Source organism: Bubalus bubalis, chromosome 21 (genome assembly GCF_019923935.1).
Source record: "Bubalus bubalis isolate 160015118507 breed Murrah chromosome 21, NDDB_SH_1, whole genome shotgun sequence".
Taxonomy (NCBI): domain Eukaryota; kingdom Metazoa; phylum Chordata; class Mammalia; order Artiodactyla; family Bovidae; genus Bubalus; species Bubalus bubalis.
Genome location: NC_059177.1, coordinates 1,706,922 through 1,730,899, shown reverse-complemented (window position 1 = coordinate 1,730,899; position 23,978 = coordinate 1,706,922). Strand labels below are relative to the sequence as shown.

The window sequence follows — 23,978 nt, the reverse complement described above, 5'->3', positions numbered from 1 at the left end:
AGGAAAAGAGAACCCTGGTCACTTTGGTAAAGTGTGCAGAGAGCTCAGACCTCTCTAGAGAGGTCTTCATGTCAGTCCCAGAAATTGGACAGAGAGAAAGGCTCATTAAGGTCCCCAACATGTTAGGTTTGGGTCTTTAGATACCTAAAAAAAAAAAAATCTCCTGATAATCCAGGTAAAACTCCAGTTCCTTTCTGGTTCACAGCTTCCTCTGAGGTCTTCTTCCTCCTTTGCTTTGTCTCTTGCTCCTGCCCAGCACATCCTTTGGGCTCACCAAGGTCAGACTGAACCCTTTGTTGCTTCTTGGAAAGTTACTGTCTCTCTCTCTCGCCTCTAAGCCTCAGCCCCTGCTCATCTTTGTCTGAAGCCTGCCACCCTCACCTCTTTGCCTTTCTGGCTCTTCTGGCTCAAAGGACCTGCACCCATGCTTCTCCTGCTATGTGCTGAGCTGAGGTCTTCCGGAACAGAGCTTGGGTCTTTTATTGCCAACTCAAGCCATTGATGCTGGTTTTATTGGAGGGTATGCAGACTGAGAGTCTTCATGAAGTGGAATTTCTTTGCATTAAATTTTTGATTACTATAAAAATTTGAAAAACACAGAAAACTATAACAAATGAAAATTTACCCTTTATACTACCCTAGAAATAACTACATTAACTCTTTTCTTACACTATGTGTTTATTTATGTGGCTGTGTCAGGTCTTGGTTGCAGCACTCAGGATCCTTGACCTCACTGCAGCTTATGGGAGCTTTAGCTGAGGCATGTGGGATACCTCCCTGACCAGCTCCCGGCGTTGGGAACCCAGAGTCTTAGTCACTGGACCACCAGGGAAGTCCCAGAAAAAGCTACGTTAACTCATATTATATTTCCTTATAATCTTGTAAAAACACTATATGCTTGTTTCTTTCATTTATGTGACAGATTGTTGTTGTTCAGTCACTAAGTCATGTCCGACTGTGACCCCCATGGACTCCAGCATACTAGGCTTCCCTGTCCTTCACCGTCTCTTGGAGTTTGCTCAAACTCATGTCCATTGAGTCAGTGATGCCATCCAACATCTCATCCTCTGCCACACCCTTCTCCTCCTGCCCTCAATCTTTCCCAGCATCAAGGTCTTTTCTAGTGAGTTGGCTCTTCACATCAGGTGGCCAAAGTATTGGAGCTTGAGCTTCAGCATGATGATTAATGATTCCTAACCTGGAGCAAATATCTAGTTCTTACATGTTATTGTTGTTCAGTCACTAAGTTGTGTCCAACTCTTTGTGACCCCATGGACTACAGCATACCAGTCTTCCCTGTCCTTCACTATTTCCTGGAGTATGCTCAAATTCATGTCCATTGAGTCACTGATACTATCTAACCATTTCATCCTCTGCTGCCTTTTTCTCCTTTTGTCTTCAATCTTCCCAGCATCAGGGTCTTTTTCAACGAGTCAGATCTTCGCATCAGGTAGCCAAAGTATTGGAGCTTCAGCAGCAGTTATTCCAATGAATATTCAGGGTTAATTTCCTTTAGGATTGACTGGTTGGATCTCCTTGAAGTCCAAGGGGCTCTCAAGAATCTTCTGCAGCACCACAATTCAAAAACATCATGTCTTCAGCACTCAGCCTTATTTATGGTCCAACTCTCACATCTGTACATGACTACTGGAAAAAACCATAGCTTTGACTATATGGACCTTTGTTACCAAAGTGATGTCTCTTTTTAATACACTGTCTAGGTTTGTCATAGCTTTTCTTCCAAGGAGCAAGCATCTTTTAATTTCATGGTTTCAGTCACCATCTGCAATGCTTTTGGAGCCCAAGAAAATAAAATCTGTCACTGCTTCCACTTTCCTCACAAATAAAATTTGCTATGAAGTGATGGGACCAGATGCCACGATCTTAGTCTTTTTGAACATTGAGTTTGAAACCAGCTTTTTCACTCTCCTCTTTCACCTTCATCAAGAAGCTCTTCAGTTTCTCTTTGCTTTCTGCCACTAGAATTTCATGTTAATTTCTCCTAAAATGTTATTTAGAGTTTACCCCAAGCTTAAGTTGTTTATATATGCACACTATATGTATGTACACACGTGCGCCCACACACACACACGGAGTCATCCAGTTCTCTATTTTTTTTTTAACTGTTCACTACTGCTTCTTAGGAAACTCATTTACTCAGATGGCTAACAGCCAGAGAATTAAAATCATCCCAACTTTTCAGGAGAGGACCACATCTTGTTTGTCCACACATAAGCATCAGAGCCAGTTTTAAACCTGACCAAATCAATAATTGACAGCTTCCCGTCAGTGCATGAGCTTCTGAGAACCAGGGAGTAAGCTAAAGCACATTCTGGATCCCCCTTTACATGGCCAAAATCAATCCGTCCCGAGGACACCCCCCACTTAGGAAAGTCACCCGTTCCTGACGTTCTCTGTCAGCTTTTCTCTGAGAGATGGAAACCTCGCTCCTGCTATCGTCTTTTCCTTCACATGTTGACTGGTGGACTTCTTTGGGCATCTCAGCATCACCATGCCTAAAATAGGACTCCTGATTTCTCTTATTCACCTTGCCTTCCTCTCAACTCTTGTCTCTCCCACGTGTTGACCTGTCCTAGCTGCACAGTCTCTTGCCCTGACCATGCTCCTGGCTCTGACCGTGACTCCCTGTAGTGTTCCTAACAGCACATCCCGAAGGATCTATTCAGAATCTCTGTCACATGATGTGAGTCCTGTGCTTAAAGGCTGCCTGTGACTTTCTGGAGTAAAAAGTCCAAACTCCCTGTTCCTATTCTACAAAGATCTGCAGAACTGGCTCTTGCCGTCTCTATAACATCAGCTCCCATGACTCTGTCTTTGCTCTTCTTGCTCCAGCCCTCAAGGGTTTCCCTGCACAAACCAGTGCATACACACTTCAGTCTTTGGCTGTTCAGACCTCGACTCATTCCTGAGTTCACTCAGATGCTACTCATATCTGAAAACGTTTCTCTGACTCTCCTAAACGCTCATTCCCAGGACTCCCTAAACCTTTAGCGTTGTTGTTTTTCCCTGGTCACCACCTGATGTGCAGTTTTGTTTGTGTGTGGGTTATTGGTCTTCTTTCTCTTGATGGTAACCTCTATGAACACCAGGGCATAGTTGTGGCAGGCTGCAGTCCTGGGCATGTGACAGCGTCTGGATCCTGGTAGGTGATGAGAGTAACTATCTGAAAGCATTCAATCTCTGAGACTTTCACCAGTCATGCAGAACAAACAGCTAGGACAGTCGTTTCTATTCAAAATCTGGCTTTCAGGACCAACATGACCTATTGCATGGACCTCTGACTGGGTGTCTCTTCTGGGCCAGATTTAGTGGATGACACAACCCATTAAGAACAGTGAGACAAGTCAGTAAAAATTCCCCGAGTACTCACTTATAATTCATGTCTTCACATGTTTTTTTATTTAAGTTTTTACATCTCTATTTTGATGTGAATTTTACTTTTACAACTATCCAAAAGAAAAATCTGAAGAAAAAAAGAAGAATCTGCCATAGGGATTTGATGTAATATTTATTTTGAAACAGGTCTCAGTGTCTCCACAGTAAAATTTTGAGTCAAATGTGGCAGTTTTTGGTGGCATTTGTTTTGTGTGTAGATGAGAAGGGCGATCTCATAGTGGCCCCTCTGAAGATGCCGCTGCTTCTGGGTGAGAGGCGGCTGAGGTTTAACCTCTGGCGTTTGCGTCAGCCCTGGGTGGAGTTGCGCTGGCCACAGACCCTCTGTGCTCCCTGCCCACGTGGAGTTGCGCTGGCCACAGACCCTCCGTGCTCCCTGCCCACAGCGTCATGGCTGGCGTTTACCTGCAGCTCTCAAGTCACACCTGGGTTTCTTCAGCAGAGCAGGAGGGTGAGACCCTGACCACCCTTTCTCTTTTCAAATGCTTTGTCTCTGGTGGCACCGTTTCTCCTCCTCTGTTTGCATCGATAGCAGAAAGTGGCATCTGATCCCAAAATCGAAGTGGCAGGTGGTCATGACAGAGGCGTGGGGGCTGGTCCGCTGCCATGTGAACAGTCCTGCGAGTGCAGTGGCAGAAGCTCAGTCACCGGAGAGGACACATATTTGCCTGGTCGTGCATGAATCTGCTGCCCTGCGGCTGCTATAATGGGACACGTCCTCCGGGGAAACACTGTCTTTGCTGACAGACAAGGTTCTCAGAGCTACCTCAGGAGACCCCTCACCACTATACACACCTGCCCCAACAGGAGATGCATCGAAGAGCCCCTTTCTGTCATCCATGTCATGTAGGAGGCCCCGGGTGGAGGGGGATGTGGGAGCTCTGAGCTGGAGGTCGGGGCTCCAACTCTGTTACCTGTACACTCGGTGGCCTGGGACCAGCCTCTCCTCAGTCAAACAAAGACTTTGGAGTCTGTCATTACCATTCTCTGTAATTCTCTGCTTGCATTAGACTCGGTGTGTCTCCTAGTCCCCCACCTCCTGGCGAACAGAGCTCTATATCACCTTACAGAACATGCCATTCCCCAGGGGCAGCAGAGCTCTAGCCAACGGGCCCCGTCCTTGAGCGGGGTGAAGGGCTGGGAGCCATGGAGGGAACAACTGCTCCTCAGAGGTCAGTGCTCAGGGAGGATGTCCTGCAGGGCCCAGACACGAGGAATTCTATTTACATTGACAACAGCTGAGGACAGAATCACATAGAAATATTAACAGCTTCAGGCCACAGTCCCTAAATTGCAGAACAAAAAAATGCCATTTGTTTGGAACAGAACTTTCAATCCTGAGATTTTCTAGAATTCTTCATTTATTTACATTCCTTTAATAGGAAAACAAGGCAAAAAGCTATTCTGGAATTCTTTTTTTTTTTAGAGGTGAGACGAACAGAAAAAAACCTTTTCATATTGATTTTAATATGAAAAAGCATTAGAAAGCTCATGGACTTCCCTCATGAAGGTTGTACGTTCTTAACAGGAAAAATTCCAAGCACACACAGATTTGTCATATGAGTCATCTCCCAGTGTATCCCATGGCTTCTCCTCTTAAATAATGAAGAGCAGCCAGCATTAAACCTCAGGAGGCTGCCAGCAGCTGTTGCCACTGGATTATTCTTCCCGTTAGATCTTTGGGGTGTAGTGTTGGCTGCAGGCTATCTTTAGCTGACCCCAGCACCTGGAAGGGAAACCAGTCACTCGCCATCCCTCTACTTATGAGATGAAAGGTTTTCTGTCTCTAATAGGAGTCTCAGAATAACCACATCCTGACAAGGGTTCCCAGAAGTGATTATTTGAAATTCAAAATGTACTTCAAATTTGCATTATTTTTCCCAATGCAGGAAGTTAGGATGAACTATAGTGCAGCTTCCACTGTGGCCTGGGATAATTCTGTCTGGCTACAGCCCTTGGAGGGGGTTGCACATGTGTGTGCTAAGCTGCTTCAGTCTTGTCTGACCCTGTGACCCCATGGACTGTAGCCCGCCAGGCTCCTCTGTCCGTGGGATTCTCCAGGAAAGAATACTGGAGTGGGTTGCCATTTCCTCCTCCAGGGGATCTTCTCAACTCAGGGATCGAACCTGCTTCTCTTGCAGCTCCTGCATTGCAGGTGGATTCTTTACCACCAGTACCACCTGGGAAGCCCCAGAAGGGTTGAGTCCTGTCTTTATTTTCAGAAGGGATTGAACTTTGCCTCCAGTAGCAGAGGTGCCACGGTCATGGTGCCCAGATTGAAGGAGGGCTGTGAGGTGCTGGCACCTATGGCGGGCAGCTCTTGCCAGGGGCCTTGGTGGTGGCAGGAAGAGTGATTCTCAGCCAGAAATCTTCTTGAGACACTGTGTTCAACCTCCATCTACAGAGCCAGGCCTCTTGTGGGGACTCTCACTTATAAGATGCAGGCAAACATCCTTGGAAATATAAGGCTGTGGGAAAAGCATATTTCCAGCTTCCTTCCTGTGAGCTGAGTCAGTGGGTGGAAGGAGCGAGTGGCTTGGGGTGGAGAGTAGTGGCTGGGCTGGAGTGACACCCCTGGTGGAGGAACCACAGATGCTCGATCTGCCTTTTAGGAGGTATGTTTCTTGCACTCAGGTGTGAGGTGTGCAGGTTTGGGACAGAGCTGAATTTTTCCGGATCAAGAAACAGTCAAAGCTGAATTCCACTGCCACCCCCTGCCCCCAACCCCAACAAAGGTCAGGGATCCATGTCAGACAAGCTGGGCAAGGGTTGTATTGGGACTGCAGTTCAAGTAAATGCTCCTCTTGAGCTAGGGGGCAGATGCTTAAAGTACCCTAACTTTGCTGGACGTACTCACTCAGCTGTGCAGGTGGGTGGGAGAGGGTGGGGGGAATTATGTGGATTCCAGTCTGAAACAGCTTCGTCTTCCTCTGTTCTTCTTGGCTAGGCAAGAAATAGCAGACACATTTTGTTTTAGGTTTTTGCTAATGCTGGCGTCACATTGGACTAATCTGGAGGGCAGTGTCACCTGGCGGGGAGCACCTTCCGGTGATGCAGGGAGGTCCGGCACTCGGCAGCGCTCAGCGTCTCTTCCTCGCCTCAGGAGCCTAGGCTGTGCTGTGCCGATGGCCTCCACACTGCGACATACACTTTAGTTAGAACAGCTACACATGACTGGCCTCATATCATGTCAGACAACATCTATCTAATTGTGTGGGAAGTTCCAGTGTTAAAACGTTACCAAAGCTGCTTCATAGAAAGGAACACAGGCAAGGCTCCCAGCCCAGCCCTGTTGCGAGAGGGTCAGTGAAAAAGGCACGGGGAGGCCAGTGTGACTGGGAGGGCATGTGCGGGGGCAGTGGGGGGGGGGCGTGAGGCCTGAGAGGCAGTGGGGAGGCCAGGCGTCCCAAGGAGCCTGTGGGCCAGGGACCTGAGTGAGAGGAGAGACGCTGGGGGCTGGGGCAGAGAGGGTGTCTGTAGAGGGTCTCCTTGGCTGGTATGTGAAGACTGAAGTTGGAACACAGATGGAAGCGAGGAAGGCAGGTGGGGAGGCTTTTGCAATAGTTCACACAGGGACTTCCTTGGCAGTCCAGTGGTTCAGATCAGATCAGATCAGATCAGTCGCTCAGTCGTGTCCGACTCTTTGCGACCCCATGAATCGCAGCATGCCAGGCCTCCCTGTCCATCACCAACTCCTGGAGTTCACTCAGACTCATGTCCATCGAGTCAGTGATGCCATCCAGCCATCTCATCCTCTGTTGTCCCCTTCTCCTCCTGCTCCCAATCCCTCCCAGCATCAGAGTCTTTTCCAATGAGTCAACTCTTTGCATGAGGGGGCCAAAGTACTGGAGTTTCAGCTTCAGCATCATTCCTTCCAAAGAAATCCCAGGGCTGATCGCCTTCAGAATGGACTGGTTGGATCTCCTTGCAGTCCAAGGGACTCTCAAGAGTCTTCTCCAACACCATAGTTCAAAAGCATCAATTCTTCGGCGCTCAGCCTTCTTCACAGTCCAACTCTCACATCCATACATGACCACAGGAAAAACCATAGCCTTGACTAGACGAACCTTTGTTGGCAAAGTGATGTCTCTGCTTTTGAATATGCTATCTAGGTTGGTCATAACTTTCCTTCCAAGGAGTAAGCGTCTTTTAATTTCATGGCTGCGGTCACCATCTGTGTCCAGTGGTTAAGACTCTGCATTTCTGCTGCAGGGGGCATGGGTTCAAGCCCTGGTCAGGGAACTAAGATCTCACATGCTGCAGGGTGTACCCCTTAAAGCAAACGATGATGGAGGCTTGAGCCGGGGTCATAGCGGATGAGGGAGTGAGAAGCTGATCTCAGAGAGACAACAGTGAGTGGTCTTGAAGCAGGATCTTAGTTCCCCTTGGTTCCTTGAACCTGAATCCTGGATAAAAGCCAGGAGTCCTAGCTGCGACTCCACCAGGGACTAAGACTACAAGCAAAGCCTTGTAGTCTTAAAGCTCTTGCCTCTGTTTGAAAGTAAGAATGATTTGAGGAGATAAAAACTGCAAAAAAATGGGTTCAGTTCAGTTCAGTCGCTCAGTCGTGTCCAACTCTTTGCGACCCCATGAACTGCAGCATGCCAGGCCTTCCTGTCCTTCACCAACTCCTGAAGTCCACCCAAACCCATGTCCATCGAGTTGGTGATGCCATCCAACCATCTCATCCTCTTTTCCCCTTCTCCTCCTGCCTCAATCTTTCCCAGCATCAGGATCTTTTCCAATGAGTCAGCTCTTCACATCAGGTGGCCAAAGTATTGGAGTTTCAGCTTTAACATCAGTCCTTCCAGTGAACACCCAGGACTGATCTCCTTTAGGATGGACTGGTTGGATCTCCTTGCAGTCCAAGGGACTCTCAAGAATCTTCCTCAACACCACAGTTCAAAAGCATCAATTCTTCAGCGCTCAGCTTTCTTTATAGTCCAACTCTCACATTCATATATGACCATTGGAAAAACCATAGCCTTGACTAGACGGACCTTTGTTGGCAAAGTAATGTCTCTGCTTTTTACTATGCTGTCTAGGTTGGTCATAACTTTCCTTCCAAGGAGTAAGCGTCTTTTAATTTCATGGCTGCAGTCACCATCTGCAGGGATTTGGGAGCCCCCCAAATAAAGTCTCTCACTGTTTAGACTGTTTCCCCATCTATTTGCCATAAAGTGATGGGATCGGATGCCATGATCTTGGTTTTCCGAATGTTGAGCCTTAAGCCAACTTTCTCACTCTCCTCTTTCACTTTCATCAAGAGGCTTTTTAGTTCCTCTTCACTTTCTGCCATAAAGGTGGTGTCATCTGCGTATCTGAGGTTATTGATATTTCTCCTGGCAATCTTGATTCCAGCTTGTGCTTCTTCCAGCCCAGCGTTTCTCATGATGTACTCTGCATATAAGTTAAATAAGCAGGGTGACAATATACAGCCTTGACATACTCCTTTTCCTATTTGGAACCAGCCTGTTGTTCCATGTCCAGTTCTAACTGTTGCTTCCTGACCTGCATATAGGTTTCTCAAGAGGCAGGTCAGGTGGTCTTGTATTCCCATCTCTTTCAGAATTGTCCACAGTTTATTGTGATCCACACAGTCAAAGGCTTTGGAATAGTCAATAAAACAGAAATAGATGTTTTTCTGGAACTCTCTTGCTTTTTCGATGATCCAGCGGATGTTGGAATTTGATCTCTGGTTCCTCTGCCTTTTCTAAAACCAGTTTGAACATCTGGAAGTTCACGGTTCACGTATTGCTGAAGCCTGGCTTGGAGAATTTTGAGCATTACTTTACTAGCATGTGAAATGAATGCAATTGTGCGGTAGTTTGAGCATTCTTTGGCATTGCCTTTCTTTGGGATTGGAATGAAAACTGACCTTTTCCAGTCCTGTGGCCACTGCTGAGTTTTCCAAATTTGCTGGCGTATTGAGTGCAGCAGTTTCACAGCATCGTCTTTCAGGATTTGAAATAGCTGAACTGGAATTCCATCACCTCCACTAGCTTTGTTCGTAGTGATGCTTCCTAAGGCCCACTTGACTTCACATTCCAGGATGTCTGGCTCTAGGTGAGTTAGGGTACAAAGTTTATTTTCAGAGACATACCACCACAAGTGGGAGAGAACAGAAAGAAACTGTATATTTAGGCAGAAACAAAGCAGGAACACCCACCCAGACAGAAAGGGTCCCCTGTGATGAGGAGGGAGGTAAACCATTTATATGGGGCAGTTCTCCTGCGTCTTTGTTTTCCTCTGGCCAATTATCTTGTTCCTTTTCCCACACCTGCCCTGCCCTTGGGCCTTCTTATGCGTCTTTTTGCCAAGATGGATTCCAGCACAAAGGCTAATGGGAGTATGACAACGTTTATTATGGAGTGATGCCCGCCTCTTCTGACCCCCAAGGATCCTTCCTGCTGGTGTGGAGTTGGGGAGATTTCCTTTACCTCAGGAGTGATAGATACGGTCGTTTTCTCTGTTTGCTCCCTCTCAGAGCTCACTTCCTGCCTCTAACTCTGTCCTTGGGTTGTCAGGGAAAACAAAGCTCCAATCTACTCTGCTTGACAAATTCCAGCTGCTCAGCCCAGAGGCCCATCTATCTCCTGCCTCAAACTTGTGTGAATGGAAAGAGATTTTAAAGATTGGAGCAAACAGGATGTGCTGAGGGATTGGATGAATGGTGTGAGTGAAGTAGAGGAGACAAGGAAACACCCGGGGCTGAAAGCCTGTAGGGATGAGGCCTGTGTGGTGGAGGGGGGTGGGGGAGGGGCATGCACTGAGTTTCAGATGTGCCGTCAGCGGAGACTTGGGAAGCTCTGGGTCCCAGCCTCAGCCTGGGCTATGGTCCTGAACGAACTTGGCAGATGGGTCCTCCCTGAGTGACATGAGAAAAGTCTTTTGCAGTATTCACACTCGGCAGCCTGGGTGGCCCCGTGGGAAAGGACGAAAAAGTTTTCCGGTAGAATTCATTGATTCCTAAGTCTAACTGGTGCAGCAGAGGGGAAGGGTGCTGGGTGTGCAAACGACACCCCCTCCCCAGAGTGGTCGAAGAGCTGCCCATAGCCTGCAGGCAGGGTGCTGCGCCCACCACTCTGCTCCCTCCAGCCGGAACCCCCTGAGACATCGCGCTCCCACTGCCTTCGGACACATTGGTGATGTGGCTTCCGGCTGGGACTGGCCAGTGGCGCCTGTGTGAGAGGCTGGGCCCCGGCACCACCCTTTGGCTTTTTGCGTCCATGTTGCCCACAGGCCCAGAGAACAGCAGTGCCCCCATCCCCAACTGTCCCCTCCGTGACAGCTGTTTTGGGAGCAGGGAAGCCCAGAGAGCTTGCCTTCACGGGGTCGAGGGGTCAGTGGAGGTTCAGCTGGCACAGCAGACCCATGCCCGCTGGGTCTCCCCACTCTCCTTCCCCTTCTCTCCCTTCCCTGACTCCTCCCCCTGCCCCTTACCCCGACTCCAGGAGGTCTCTTGGTGTCCTTAGTCACTCATGTGCGCACCAATATTCATGGAGGAGTCTGCTTCCGGGGAAAGTGACCTGAGATCTAAGAAAATCATTTATCCCCACGTTTCCCACAAGGAGCACTGAAGCGCACCGGGGACTGATTGGAACCCCCAGGGGTGCCATGGGATATTTTAAAATCTCAGGGAAAACAGTGATGCCACACACCATCTGTCGGACGCAGTGTAGACTACTCTGGGTGATTACAGTTTCCACATGAGGTGTACTGCCTTCCTGTAGATGCTGCTTATTCTTCTGTAGCTGAGTCTTCAGTGGTCACTGTGGTCAAAAGCACCCTGGGGAGTCAGGTGGAGGAGGAAATGGAGGTGGTGTTGGACTGGAGAAGTTGTTTAGTGTCCACACTCCGTTAGTAAGTAAATGTGATGAAGAATAAAATACAAATAATTTTCTTCTAGTGTATATATATTATCTTTCTTTTAATTGGTTGCTAAGTTATCACTGTGTCAGGCCTTTTGAAGTTGAACCTGTTAGCTATTTCTTTTGATCAGGGGCTTCCCTTTCTTGGGACAGTCAGGGCCCGTGAACCAAATAATTTGGGGGCCTCAACTTTGTAATGACAGTGTTTTGCATTAAAATTGGTTAAGTGTCAAATAACAGTCCCCACTGCAGACTGTTTGAGACCAATGAATGCTCTGCCCGGAGCTGTTTTCTATTCTCCTTCCTAGTGCTGTGCTGTTCATGAACTGTCAGGTTCATTGGTTTTAAACGTGAACAAACATGTTCTCTCTTGTTTTCTTTCAGAGAGTGGGTTGATCGCGCTCCATCTCTTCATTTTCTGAGAGTGTTAATTTGTCTGAGACTCCTCATGAGGGATCCATGTTATCAGGTTGGTTGCAAAAAATAAAAATATTTTTTACTAGTTTGAAGATGAAATAAAAACAGGTGGGCTCTTTTCTGAAACACAGTATGGTAACTTTTTTTCTCTCTCACTACTCAGTAGCTTCCACATTTGGGAAGTATCTTACCTGCTATTGAAATCGATGCAGAGAGAAGTGATTTAATGGGGACAGAAATATCTCTATATTTCTACTCTGTTACCTGTGGGATGCAGTGGACTGACTTCTGGTCTGTGTTTGCATTATCTCTTGGCATTTTAAACCATAGGCAGCTTGGAGAAGGGTACACTGGGCCATACTTTGGAGCATGTTGATGCCAAGCAGCCAAAGTGAGCAGCGACAAGTGGGGACTTCCTTAGGGGGCTCCAGGGCTGACAGGGGGAGCAGCCGGGCCTACACATGGTGGCTGCCCCAGAGCCATGCACTCCCCGGAGTCCAGCCTCAGAGCCTGAGTTAGAGGTGAGCACGGGGCTCCCGCTTGTCTCAGAGGAGGCGTCTGCCGGCGGGAGTCTCCCTGCCTTTCACTAGTCAGTTGAGCATTCTGTCTCTGGGTTAGTACCTCTCAGACTTTTAAGCACAGGGAATCACCTGGGGCTCTTGGAAGTGCAGATGTGGATTCCATAGGTGTACACTGAGGCCACCGGTCCATGGCCAACACTCTGAGTAGCAAGCACTTACCTCACACCACCTGGTCTGTGAAAGTTGTTCCTTCCAGACCCAGCTGCTAAGATTCCTGCTTCTATAAAGCAAACTTTGTAAACTTTCTGTATATCAGAAACACTTGGAACACTTAATGATTGCTGGCACCTGAAAGTGAAAGTGTTAGTCGCTCAGTCGTGTCCGGCTCTTTGCAACCCCTGGACTGTAGCCCGCCAGGTTCCTCTGGCCATAGGATTTCCCAGGCAAGAATACAGGAGTGGGTTGCCATTTCCTTCTCCAGGGGATCTTCCCGACCATGGGTTGAACCCAGGTCTTCATATTGCAGGCAGATTCTTTACTGTCTGAGCCACCAGGGAAGCTTCTGGTTCAGTAAGTTTGGGGAAGGCCTGGAAATCTGCACTTCTAACAAGTTCCCAGGTGTCGCTGATGCTACTGGTTGGGGGAACCACTGCCCAACCAGTTTGGAGAAGTCTCCAAATTGCTAATGAGCCATTATTGTTTCTGCTTGCCAGCATTAAATATCTAAAGGGCAGTCTTGTTATTCTTACATGCTTCAATCATTTTCACAGATTGCTTTTTTCCCTAAGAGGTATCTCCTTTTATGACCCTTCCTGATAAGCTACTGGGATGCTCAGACCACTCTGAAGTGCATTTATTTTGGATTCAGCTTTACTGATGAGTTATTATTTGAATCAGGACATGTTTCCTTTCATTACCCTGATAACCATCTTTTCCACTCAGCACTCAAAACAACATGTGCTGCTGTAGCCGGGGATGAACCTGCTTTGGTTTGAGTCTCCTGGGACTCACGGTAGCTTCGCTCTTTTCTTTAGAAGAGTTGCTCCCTTTTCCATTCCGTACTCTAGGATGGCTTTGTGTTGTTCTAGTTCAATCAACCAGTTGTTTGAATATGTGACATTCCTCAAAAACCTTTCTGTCCTGGTTGCTCAGAGTTTGATGGGAATTTTCCTTTTCTCCTGTGACCACCCAGACAGAGCTGTGTGGGCCATGCTGGTGAAGGTGGTGTGTGCTCCACTCTGCCTGGGTCACTGCCCCCTCTCCCCCTGGCCCTAGGCTCCGAGTCATATTAACACTGTCCCCCACCCCCTGCCCTATGCCCCATAGGCCTCAGCTTGGATAAGAACAGCTTGTATATGGTATTAATATAAGTATTCATGGAAGAAGGTGGATTTTTAGCAGGAGGTCTAGTTTTTGGACTTATAGAAGTTAACAAAATATTTGCCTTAGACATGCTGTTTGCTCAGAGAATTGATGGCTCTTGTGTCATACTCTGCTGATCTTCATCTAAAGTATTCCCTTTCTTAACCCAGTTTTTGATGGGCTGGAACAAGTTTGACTGGATTGCTCTCTGAAGGAAAGAATTCTGTGACCTCTTTGCTTTGGGGCTTTTATGACAAAAACATGCATTAAACCAGATCTCCCATTGATTTCCAGCCTTTCCATAGAAGGAGGTGTTCCCTGAATCTCTCCTTCTGGCACTCTGTCCACAAACCAGAGCAGTTGTTTAACATGTTGAGTTGCCACGAATTTCTGGCCGAAGTCATAGCCACGCTGGGGTTTACTGTGACCTGTGCCCACAAATGTCCAGGCCAGGCCTCCCTTTCCTCTCCTGGTGAATCTGTGATCAGTGCTGCATGATCCACAGTGGCCGCCCCAGACCATGTCCACTTCTCACACACACCCCTCCTACCCCTGTCTTCTTATTAGATTGCAGCATTACCTGTTTTACAGGCAAAACTGAGGCCATTCTAGTAGGAATGCTCATATTTTCTTTATTGCTTGAAATGTTTGGATTATTATGCACCATTGTGCATGCATGCTAAGTCGCTTTAGTCATGTCTGATTCTTTGTGACCCCATGGACTGTAGCCCACCAGGCTCCTCTGTCCATGGGATTCTCCAGGCAAGAATACTGGAGTTGGCTGCCATGCCCTGCTCTAGGAGATCTTCCCGACCCAGGGATCCAACCCGCATCTCTTATGGCTCTTGCATTGACAGGCGATTATGCACCTTTACGTCCTTTCTTATTTCTGAAGAAATACCCTCCTCCTTGGGGCTTCCCTGGTGGCTCAGAGGATAAAGCGTCTGCCTGAAGTGCAGGAGACCTGGGTTCGATCCCTGGGTTGGGAAGATCCCCTGGAGAAGGAAATGGCAACCCACTCCAGTATTCTTGCCTGGAGAATCCCATGGACAGAGGAGCCTGGAGGGCTACAGTCCACGGGGTCGCAAAGACTCAGACACGACTTCACTTTCACTTTCACCCTCCTCCTTGCCAAGCCTCAGCCTTCCATCTGTTGTCTTTATTACGGTGTCAGTGGCTTCCTTTCTGTTTTTTCTTATTATAAAAATGCCCTTTTCAGGACACACTATCCTTTCAAGCCTTGATCTCACCTTCATTACTGCATTTATTGAAAGGTCAGACTATTTATATGGAACTCACTCCTTTTCCTTTACAGCTGATGTGCAGTAGAGCTTTTCCTTGCATATTGTGCACCAAGACCTCTCGGAAGTCATTTAAAAAGGCCATCGTAGGCCATGATCCACTCAGCATCTGTTGACCCAGAGGCTCCAGTATATGCCTAATGAAGGTTCCAGAAATAAATGAGTGGAAGGGATGAAAGAGAAGCCATTTTTAAAGACAAAATTGCTTCCTTTTTCATAATTAAAGGACGATATGTGTTCAGAGATTTCAAGTGTAGTTGGAGTTCCAAGCAGGATAAAGTCTACCTAGGCTGCTTACAGTGAGCTGCCGGAGCACATTGCTTACCAATGATAAATGGAAAAACTTAAAACTCCTAACCCACATCTCCATCAGCCACAGCAATAGAGAGACAGCGGAGCTGAATGGCCCGATCACCCCACCTTAAAACTCCTAACCTACATCTCCATCAGCCGCAGCAATAGAGAGATAGTGGAGCTGTATGGCCTGATCACCCCACCTTAAAACTCCTAACCTACATCTCCATCAGCTGCAGCAGTAGAGAGATAGTGGAGCTGTATGGCCCGATCACCCCACCTTAAAACTCCTAACCTACATCTCCATCAGCCGCAGCAATAGAGAGATATTGGAGCTGTATGGCCCGATCACCCCACCTTAAAACTCCTAACCTACATCTCCATCAGCCACAGCAATAGAGAGATAGTGGAGCTGTATGGCCTGATCACCCTACCTTAAAACTCCTAACCTACATCTCCATCAGCCACAGCAATAGAGAGACAGCGGAGCTGAATGGCCCGATAGCCTGCCTCGCACCCCAGCCTTCTACCAGAAGCCTGCGCCCCTTGCCATGCTTTCTGTTTCCTCTCACTGATCCTGAAAACCTCCAGCTCTTCCTCATCACCTTCTGTTTTTCTGTGCTGTTTACTTGCTACTTTTTAAAATTCTGCCTTCCTAAATGTTGTTTCTGTGCTCAGCTGCTTCAGTTGTGCCCAACTCTTTGTGGCCCCATGGACTATAGCCCACCAGGCTCCTCTGTCCATGGGATTCTCCAGGCAAGAGTACTGGAGTGGATTGCCATGCCTTCCTCCAGGGGAATCTTCCTGACCTGGGGATCGAACCCAAGTCACCTGTGTCTCCTGTATGCAGATTCTTTACCTCGGAGCCACTGGGGAAGCCCTGAAATGTTAACCTTCCCCAAAGCTATTTTCTTTGTTATAGTCTCCCCTATCTTCTGAGCTCTTGGCTTCACCAATCATTTTGTTACTGCTGTTCTTTGCTCATAAGCACATGTTTCCAGCCTCAGACTTTCCCCCTCATTTAAGTCCCAAATTTCCAGGTATTTGTTGGGATGATATGGTAGCATAATAGTTCTCAAAGGGTGGTCTAGGGACTCTCACAGGTCTCTGAGACCCTTCCAGGGCTCCCAGAGGGTCAAAATGGTCTTAAAGGTGATGCTCCAGTGTGATTATTCTCACTTATGAGCGTGCAGTGGAGCCTTCCAGAGGCCGCAGGGTATGTGATGATGGTATACCCTCACGCCTGATGGAACACATGCTTGTGTGCTCTTGAGTTGTAAAAATTCCTCACTTTTTAATCTCTAATATGGTAAATATAAAGAACTTCCCACGTAATCCACCTGCCAACATAGGAGATGCAGATGCGGGTTTGATCCTTGGGTTGGGAAGACCCCCTGCAGGAGGAAATGGCAACCCTCTCCAGTATTCTTGGCTGGAAAGTTTCATGGACAGAGGAGCCTGGTGGACTGTACTTCATGCGGTTGCAAAGGGTTGGACACAACTGAGTGAATACACACATACATGGTAAATATAAATAGATTAGCTCACATAAACAGAAGGTTTCTGGGACTCTCAGTAATTTGTAAGTGTATAAAGGAACACAGGGGTCAAAGTGTTTGAGAGCCCACTGTGAACGGGACATGCAGTAACTTCACTTGGGTCTCTCCATCCTGACGCTCCAGCAAACTGCCGAATTCTGCAGATTCTGTCAACGGCACCACCTTTCCTCCAGACTCCAAGGCAGGAAATGCTTCCTTTCCCCTTACCAGCCTTTAGAAGAGTAGTTCCTAACACACCTGAAAAGATACGTACTGGTCAGGCCCAGGGGAAGCTTTGGTTGCGATAGAGGGATGAACAGTGTGGACCGCTCACTGCAGAGGAGTGGGCGGCGGGTCAGGACGTGACACTCGGAGCTCAGTGCTCTGCTGACTGCCCGACCAGGGACGGCGTGTCCGGGGCCCTGACGCTTTGCCACGGCGACGCACTGCTGGACTGACGGCAGCCAGAGTGGTGTCGCAGTGCGCGTTGTTGTTCTATAGTTTTTATCAGTGTTATATTATTGTGTCAAGTTTTTAAAAAGAGAGAAACTCTGGGAATAGGTAGAGCAAGGACATTTGTCCAGATTGATGGAAACTGTCTTCAGGTCACTAGGCTCGGAAGTCTAGAGCCGGGTCCTGAGAGCCCAGGCCGTGCCGGGGAGGAGCGCAGTCCTGTCTGCTCTTCAGCTCGGTAGCCGGGACTGCTGAGCCCAGAGATGAGGGTGCCTTGTGGTCTTGTTCTCCGGTTGTCCCATGGCTTGTTTAGTAAATGGTGGGTCACTGCTTGAGGGCATAGCAACGACATTTTCTAGCGGTGGTACAGCCTCGCTCCTTTTCCTGTGTTTCCTAACAGTGCTTCTGACACGGCGCTCTCAGGACCCAGGAGTGCTCTGTGAAAGGTGGTGTGTCTCACCCACCGCATGCAGGGAAGATGGGCGGCTCCTCCTGCTGGAGACGGTGGTGCACGGCAGCACGTTAAAGCTCAGAGGAGTTTAAATCTGTAATAAAATAACTTGTTACACTCTGTTCGACCTACTGTTTGATCATAAAAATATTTTCAAACACCTAATACCACTCATTTCACAGAATAAAATCATTATTCCCAGGACAGGGTTTGGGAAACATGGAATCAGTTCCATACTGTTAACACGGATGATTGTATAGATATATTTTTGCCAAGGTAAACATTTAAGAATGACCATGACCAGTCATTTAAAGATGAATCTCTCCCTGGTGGCGTCTCCTAAGCTTTACATTTAAATTTCCTTTATGTCAACAATGCCAGATCTCAGTCTTCTGCCCTTGGCGCACTTTTCCAGGCCTGTTGCTCTTCCATCACCTGAATACACTGCCAGCAGCTCAGCATGTCGGACTCCACCTCCTTGTCTTACCCAGCCTGTGTCCCCCTCTTCCCTGGGCTTATCCTGTCCTGGCCTCCCGTCACCTCGCTGTGCAGACGGTGAAGCCTCTTCTCTGCACCCTTCTTCTCCACTGGCCTTCACGTCCAGCTGGTCAGACCATGTCAAGACTGCCCACGTGTCCACTCCCTTCTCTCTGCACCTGCCAACCCGTGGGGCTTCCCTCCATGCCCGTCCCTCTCCAGTTTCCTCCAAGACTGGGGGGAAGTCCCCAAAGCTGAGTCTGATCAGCCCTTGTTCACACGTGTCCATCAGGCTCGAATGCAAAGTTCAGTTCAGGCTCATGTTCAAGTCTTCCCACAGTTCATCTCACTCTATTTTTCTAACATTATCCCCAGTGATTCCCTTCATTAATTTAGGGAGTTGGTTTTCATAGTGATACAACATCTTGATGTTCTTTCTATGCAACTTCTGTGCACTTTTGATCCTCCTGTCCTCTTTGCTTGGAGGAATCCCCTTCATTTCCTTCTCTTCCTCCACATCTCCTCAGCACAACTATCCATCTTTCTAAGCCCATTCAGAGGCCACCAGCCTTATAGAGTTTTCCGTGGCCCTCTCAGCAGGCTATTATATGTCCCTCCTCTGGGGTGCCACAGCGCCTCCTGTATAACTTTCTTCAACTATGAAAAAGTGTTACGTTCAGTCATGTCCGACTCTCGGTGACCTCATGGAGTGTATCCCACCAAGCTCCTCTGTCCATGAAATTCTTCAGGTAAGAATACTGGAGTGGGTTGCCATTCCCTTCTCCAGGGGATCTTTCTGACCCAGGGATCGAACCCTAGTCTCCTGCAGTGCAGGCAGATTACCGTCTGAACCACCAGGGAAGCCCCATAACTTTCTTAAAACACCTACCTAGATCTATCTTAAATTCCAGTTATTTGTGTGTCTACCTTATCCTTGCCTGCAGCTCAGTGAAGTCAAACTCTGTCATTTATACATTTGTGTCTCCTTCAGAGCCTAACCTGGGGATCTTACTAACAGGAATGGAAAAGAAAATGCTGAAAAAATATAAGTGGTTTTAAAATGTTATTTCTATTTGTATAAAATGTCCATCATAATTAGTGGCAATGCATACAGTATTCTTTTCTTTAACTGTAGCTCTTCTAAAGTGAATAGCAATTATGGGAATTCAAATTAGTAGGTGGTCATAGAACTATTTTAATTGAGTTATAAATATACCTTCATTCTTAATTTGAACAAGAGTGTGTGGTTTCCAGATTCCCTTCACACAGATTAAGGAAACCTTGGCCTTGACCCAGGAGGCCTCGAGCCCCTGAGCCTTTTCCTCAGCTGCTCAGGCAGCTCCACGGTAGCACATGATCATCCCCTCATACATACTCATGTACTCATTGCCAGACACGTTCCAGAGCTGGAACGATGGCTAATATTTGTATTTCAAATAACTTCCTTGTGTGCACAGTAGGTAAGGAGAGAGGAGTCAATGTCGCGTTAAACAGGTAGAGCTACCTGAAACCCGTTCATCCCAAGATAAACATCAGTGCTAGTAACCTGAGAGCATTGGCTGTTAGTGGAGCTCCAAACCAGTGCCTTTCACAACTCGAGCCTCCCAGCACCCTCTCTCTTAGCACTTTTCAGAAGTTTTATGCAGTGCCTTCTTATTGGAAATGGGTGCATGAGTGCTAAGTCGCTTCAGTTGTGTCTGACTCTTTTCGATCCTGTGGATTATAGCCCGCCAGGCTCCTCTGTCCATGGGATTCTCCAGGCAAGAATACTGGAGTGGGTTGCCATGCCCTCCTCCAGGGGATCCTCCTGATCCAGAGATAGAAGCCAAGTCTCTTTTGTCTCCTGTATTGACAGGCGGGTTCTTTACCACTGAGCCACATGGGAAGCCCTGAAAGATCTGTATCAGATCTATATTTTGCAATGATTATCCTTAGATTTGTTCAGGGTATGAGTTTAATAAGATCATTAGCCACATCATCTGAAGGAGAAGCCCTGTTTTCTTCTCTGCTAGAGCAATGCTGCTCAGATTTTATCAGGCATATGAGTTACCTGGGGATCTTGTTGATACTAAGAGTGTCATTCAGTATGTCTGGGGTGAGTAGGAGATTTTGCATTTCTAATCAGCTCCAGACGCTGCTGTTGCTGCTGGTTCATGAACCACACCAGGCAGGGGCCGAGAGGAAAGTCCTGGGATTCAGGGATGCTGGATTTTTATCCAGACTCTGTCGTTTAGGCAAAATGGTTTACCTATCTGGGTTTTAGTGTTCCTATTCTGTAACATGAGGAGATAAACGGAGAGATATCTAACAGCTCTTTGCAGCTCTGACATTTTATGACATGGGAGGAAGTAAATAGAGTGAGGACGCGGGGTGCAGTTACTTACTTCCTGTTCTACTCAACCTGCATGCTTACTTCCAGTTCAACTCAACCCAACTTTCATATCTGTTAATGTGTGCCCATGTGCTACGTCACTTCAGTCGTGTCTGACTCTCTGTGACCCCTTGGACTGTGCCCGCCAGACTTCTCTGTCCATGGGATTCTGCAGGCAAGAATACTAGAGTGGGTTGCTATGCCCTCCTTCAGAGGATCTTCCTGAGTCAGGGATCAAACCCATGTCTCCTGTGGCTCCTGCAGGCAGAATTGCGGGCAGATTCTTTGCTGCTGAGCCACCAGGGAAGCCCATATCTATTAAATTTATCTTAAATATAGTATGAATGACAAGCATTAAAGTTTTCCATATTTATATTCAAATGTGGACCTTCAGAAATAGTTACAAACTCATGACTTAATAAATCAATTGCATGTAAAATACACCCCCCCTCCATTCTCATCTTTCATGTCTGTTCTATTGTTTTATTTTATTAGGAAATACTTCACAGCTTGGGTGGAATTGAAAACCTAGCTCAGGTAAGATCTCTTTTGTGGTGGCTGGTCTTGCCTTTCCATTTTGTGCTGTGCCTCTGGGCAGAGATCCAGTGTGTGACAGAGAGGCCTCTTTCAACATCACTGCCTGCCAAGGAGAAGAGCCTAGGGTCGTGAGTATACAAGATGCACACAGAGCAGGGAGGGACTTGGGCTGTTTTCTCCTGGCTGATTGGGCTCACTTTACCCTACCTGTGAAATGAGAGTTTTATAAAGGGTCACCTGTCTTTTGAGTGAAGAAAATAAATAGGTGTTGGCTGGCAGGCCCTGGGCCTCAGCAGTGCACACACCAAGCTGGCAGGAGAAAATATTGGCTATGAGGATGTTCATAACTTTTTCACACAATAAAGAATTACTGTGCTCACTAAAATATTGGAAATAAATGACACTGTGAGGAATGATCTTCATATATTTTTTCTGCTTTGCTAACTACTGAGGGAAGGTAAGGAGCTGAATAAATATGCTGAGCCAGCCCAATGTTTGGGCTTATTAATACAATCAATCAAAATTTCTAGGTATAGAAATAGTTGAGACTTCAGCCCATCCTCCTGAAGTCTCTAGCATGTATGCAAAGAATAATTTTCATAATAACCCATGGCCCTGCGAATTTATTCTAAATTATCAATGGATGATTAATTTTAATGGCAATTTAATAGTAAACCTATTTTATTATTTTTATTCTTGGGAAATAGATAATATCTAGTTTTTATCTTGAAGAAATTTTTTTAATTGGCTAGAGGTTTAGCTCATTTAATGAACTAATCCTTTTTAAGATTATATTGTAAAGGATCTTTCTATCCATTTTACTTCCATTAAAATGTCAGAAATGTATGTATTTCTCTGAACCTATTTCTTATTACTTTCAGCTTTTATAATTTTACAATTACAAACAGAGAGGGATTTTCAGACTATCCCATACATTTCATTCTAATTATTGCTATCTACTTGTATGCTGGTTAGATGTAATTTAGGATATTATAAAACATAAGGTCAATAAAATATATGCTGCTGCTGCTAAGTCACTTCATTTGTGTCCGACTCTGTGTGACCCCAGAGACGGCAGCCCACCAGGCTTCCCCGCCCCTGGGATTCTCCAGGGGTTATGCAGTGTGTTATACAAATTCTAATGAAAAGATACATTGAAGAATTAAAATTCTAGGTACTGTATATTATGTATCATGTATCTTATATTTGGAGGCTAAATTGCAACACAGATTTATTGAGTTTTGAGTCATCTTGGGACTTTTGAGAGTTTAAGCAGTCTTTCCAGGTCCCGCCGTCCACTTCTGGTACCCCAGGGAAGCGGAGAGCCGAGAACCCATCCTCTTCTGCACTTGCCTGAAGCCGGCGCAGGGGCACCGAGCGTTGTTTGGTGACCCTGTCGCGCCATCTACAGCTCATTTTTAGAAGTACACAACCTTACCACTCCTGTTGTGTGCTCTCGGAGTCCTCTTCTCTGCTCACCTGTTGTCTGGTCCCCCCGCAGTACATGGAGATCGTGGCGCACGGGTACCTCGGCTACGGGGAGGCACAGCACAGTGTGGACAAGCTGGTCAACATGACGTGTGAGCGCGGCCCCGGGAGGCAGCGGCAGGGAAGAGGGGACGCTCTGAATACTTAGGAGGGTCCCCACACAGCTTTGGGCTTAAGAGCCCATGCCAACTGTTATGCTCAGTGGCAAAATGTACCCAGAGGGGAGATTTTAGATCATGATTCTTATCTTGAAAAGCCCAATTTCATGTTTAAAAAGACTTTCATTGAGCACAAGCTTAGGTTTATTTAGCGCAAGAGAGACTTCTATAAAAGCAAGTGAAGTGAAAGTCGCTCAGTCGTATCCAACTCTTTGCGACCCCACAGACTATAGAGTCCATAGAATTCTCCAGGCCAAAATACTGGAGTGGGTAGCCCTTCCCTTCTCCAGGGGATCTGCCCAACCCAGGGATCCAACTCAGGTCTCCGGCATTGCAGGCAGACCAGTTGAGCCACAAGGGAAGCCTATGAAAGCAACTTTTGGTAAAAATATTTTTTCCGTGCATGCTAAGTCGCTTCAGTTTTGCCCAACTCTTTGTGACCCTGTAGACTGCAGCCTGCCAGGCCCCTCTGTCCATGGGATTCTCCAGGCAAGAATACTGGAGTGGGTTGCAGTGCCCTTCTCCAGGGGATCTTCCCAACCCAGGGATCAAACCCCTGTTTCTTAGGTCTCCTGCATTGGCAGGTGTTTTTTTTTTTTTTTTTTTTTAACAACTAGTACCACCTGGGAAGCTTGAGCACTCCCCCACTTTAAGCTTCAAATCCCTCATTGAAATATCTCATTTCTTTTTAGATATTTTTCAAAAACTTGCTGCTGTCAGAGACCAAAGAGAATGGGTCACCACAAGCGGAGCTCACAAGGTGAGTGGTCCCAGAGGAGTTCCTGCTTCAGTGTCATGGGGTGATGATTCATGTGCAGGATCCAGAGCACTTGTAGTCAAGCCACCCCACTAGTAATTACAATTCGAAAACTTGCTGACCTAGCTGAGAACTGCCAATCTCTGCTAACCCACCTAAAGAATACATTTAGAAACAGCAAATAGAGGTTTTCTGAAACTTCTTTTTTTTTATGCTGTTTAATTCTTTATTGCTTAATCAACTAATTTGATTGCCTAATTTAAATGTTGTTATACATAAACTGACCCCAGGTGTGTGGTTACAAATAAATGAATATTAGTTTGGCACAGAAGTCATGTTAGTTTGAACAATGGGAAATTACCGTGATCTGTAGGTCAGTTTCATGTGGTTTAATCTCATAATAAGATGGTTTAGTACCTGTGAGTCAAATACATATTTCAAGATGAATGAATGCAGGCTTAATCAAAACACACTACATTTATATTTATAGCAAAAGCCATTTAGATGGTAGCTGCCTAGAGCCAGGTTTCAATAGTTTGTGAGTTTCGGTGTCCCAGGAAGCCACTAT

At 46.8% G+C, this 23,978-nt stretch overlaps 1 protein-coding gene across 3 annotated transcripts in view; it reads left to right on the top strand.

Annotated features, from left to right (window-relative positions):
- Positions 1-23,978, top strand: part of NEK10 (NIMA related kinase 10) — a 284,563-nt gene that overhangs the window by 59,259 nt on the left and 201,326 nt on the right. For all 3 annotated transcript variants that reach the window (XM_025271976.3, XM_025271973.3, XM_025271975.3), the window contains 4 exons: positions 11,670-11,754; positions 20,966-21,007; positions 22,509-22,587; positions 23,346-23,413. In XM_025271976.3, the coding sequence (XP_025127761.2) occupies positions 11,670-11,754; positions 20,966-21,007; positions 22,509-22,587; positions 23,346-23,413 (274 nt within the window). The remainder of the gene's footprint in view (positions 1-11,669; positions 11,755-20,965; positions 21,008-22,508; positions 22,588-23,345; positions 23,414-23,978) is intronic.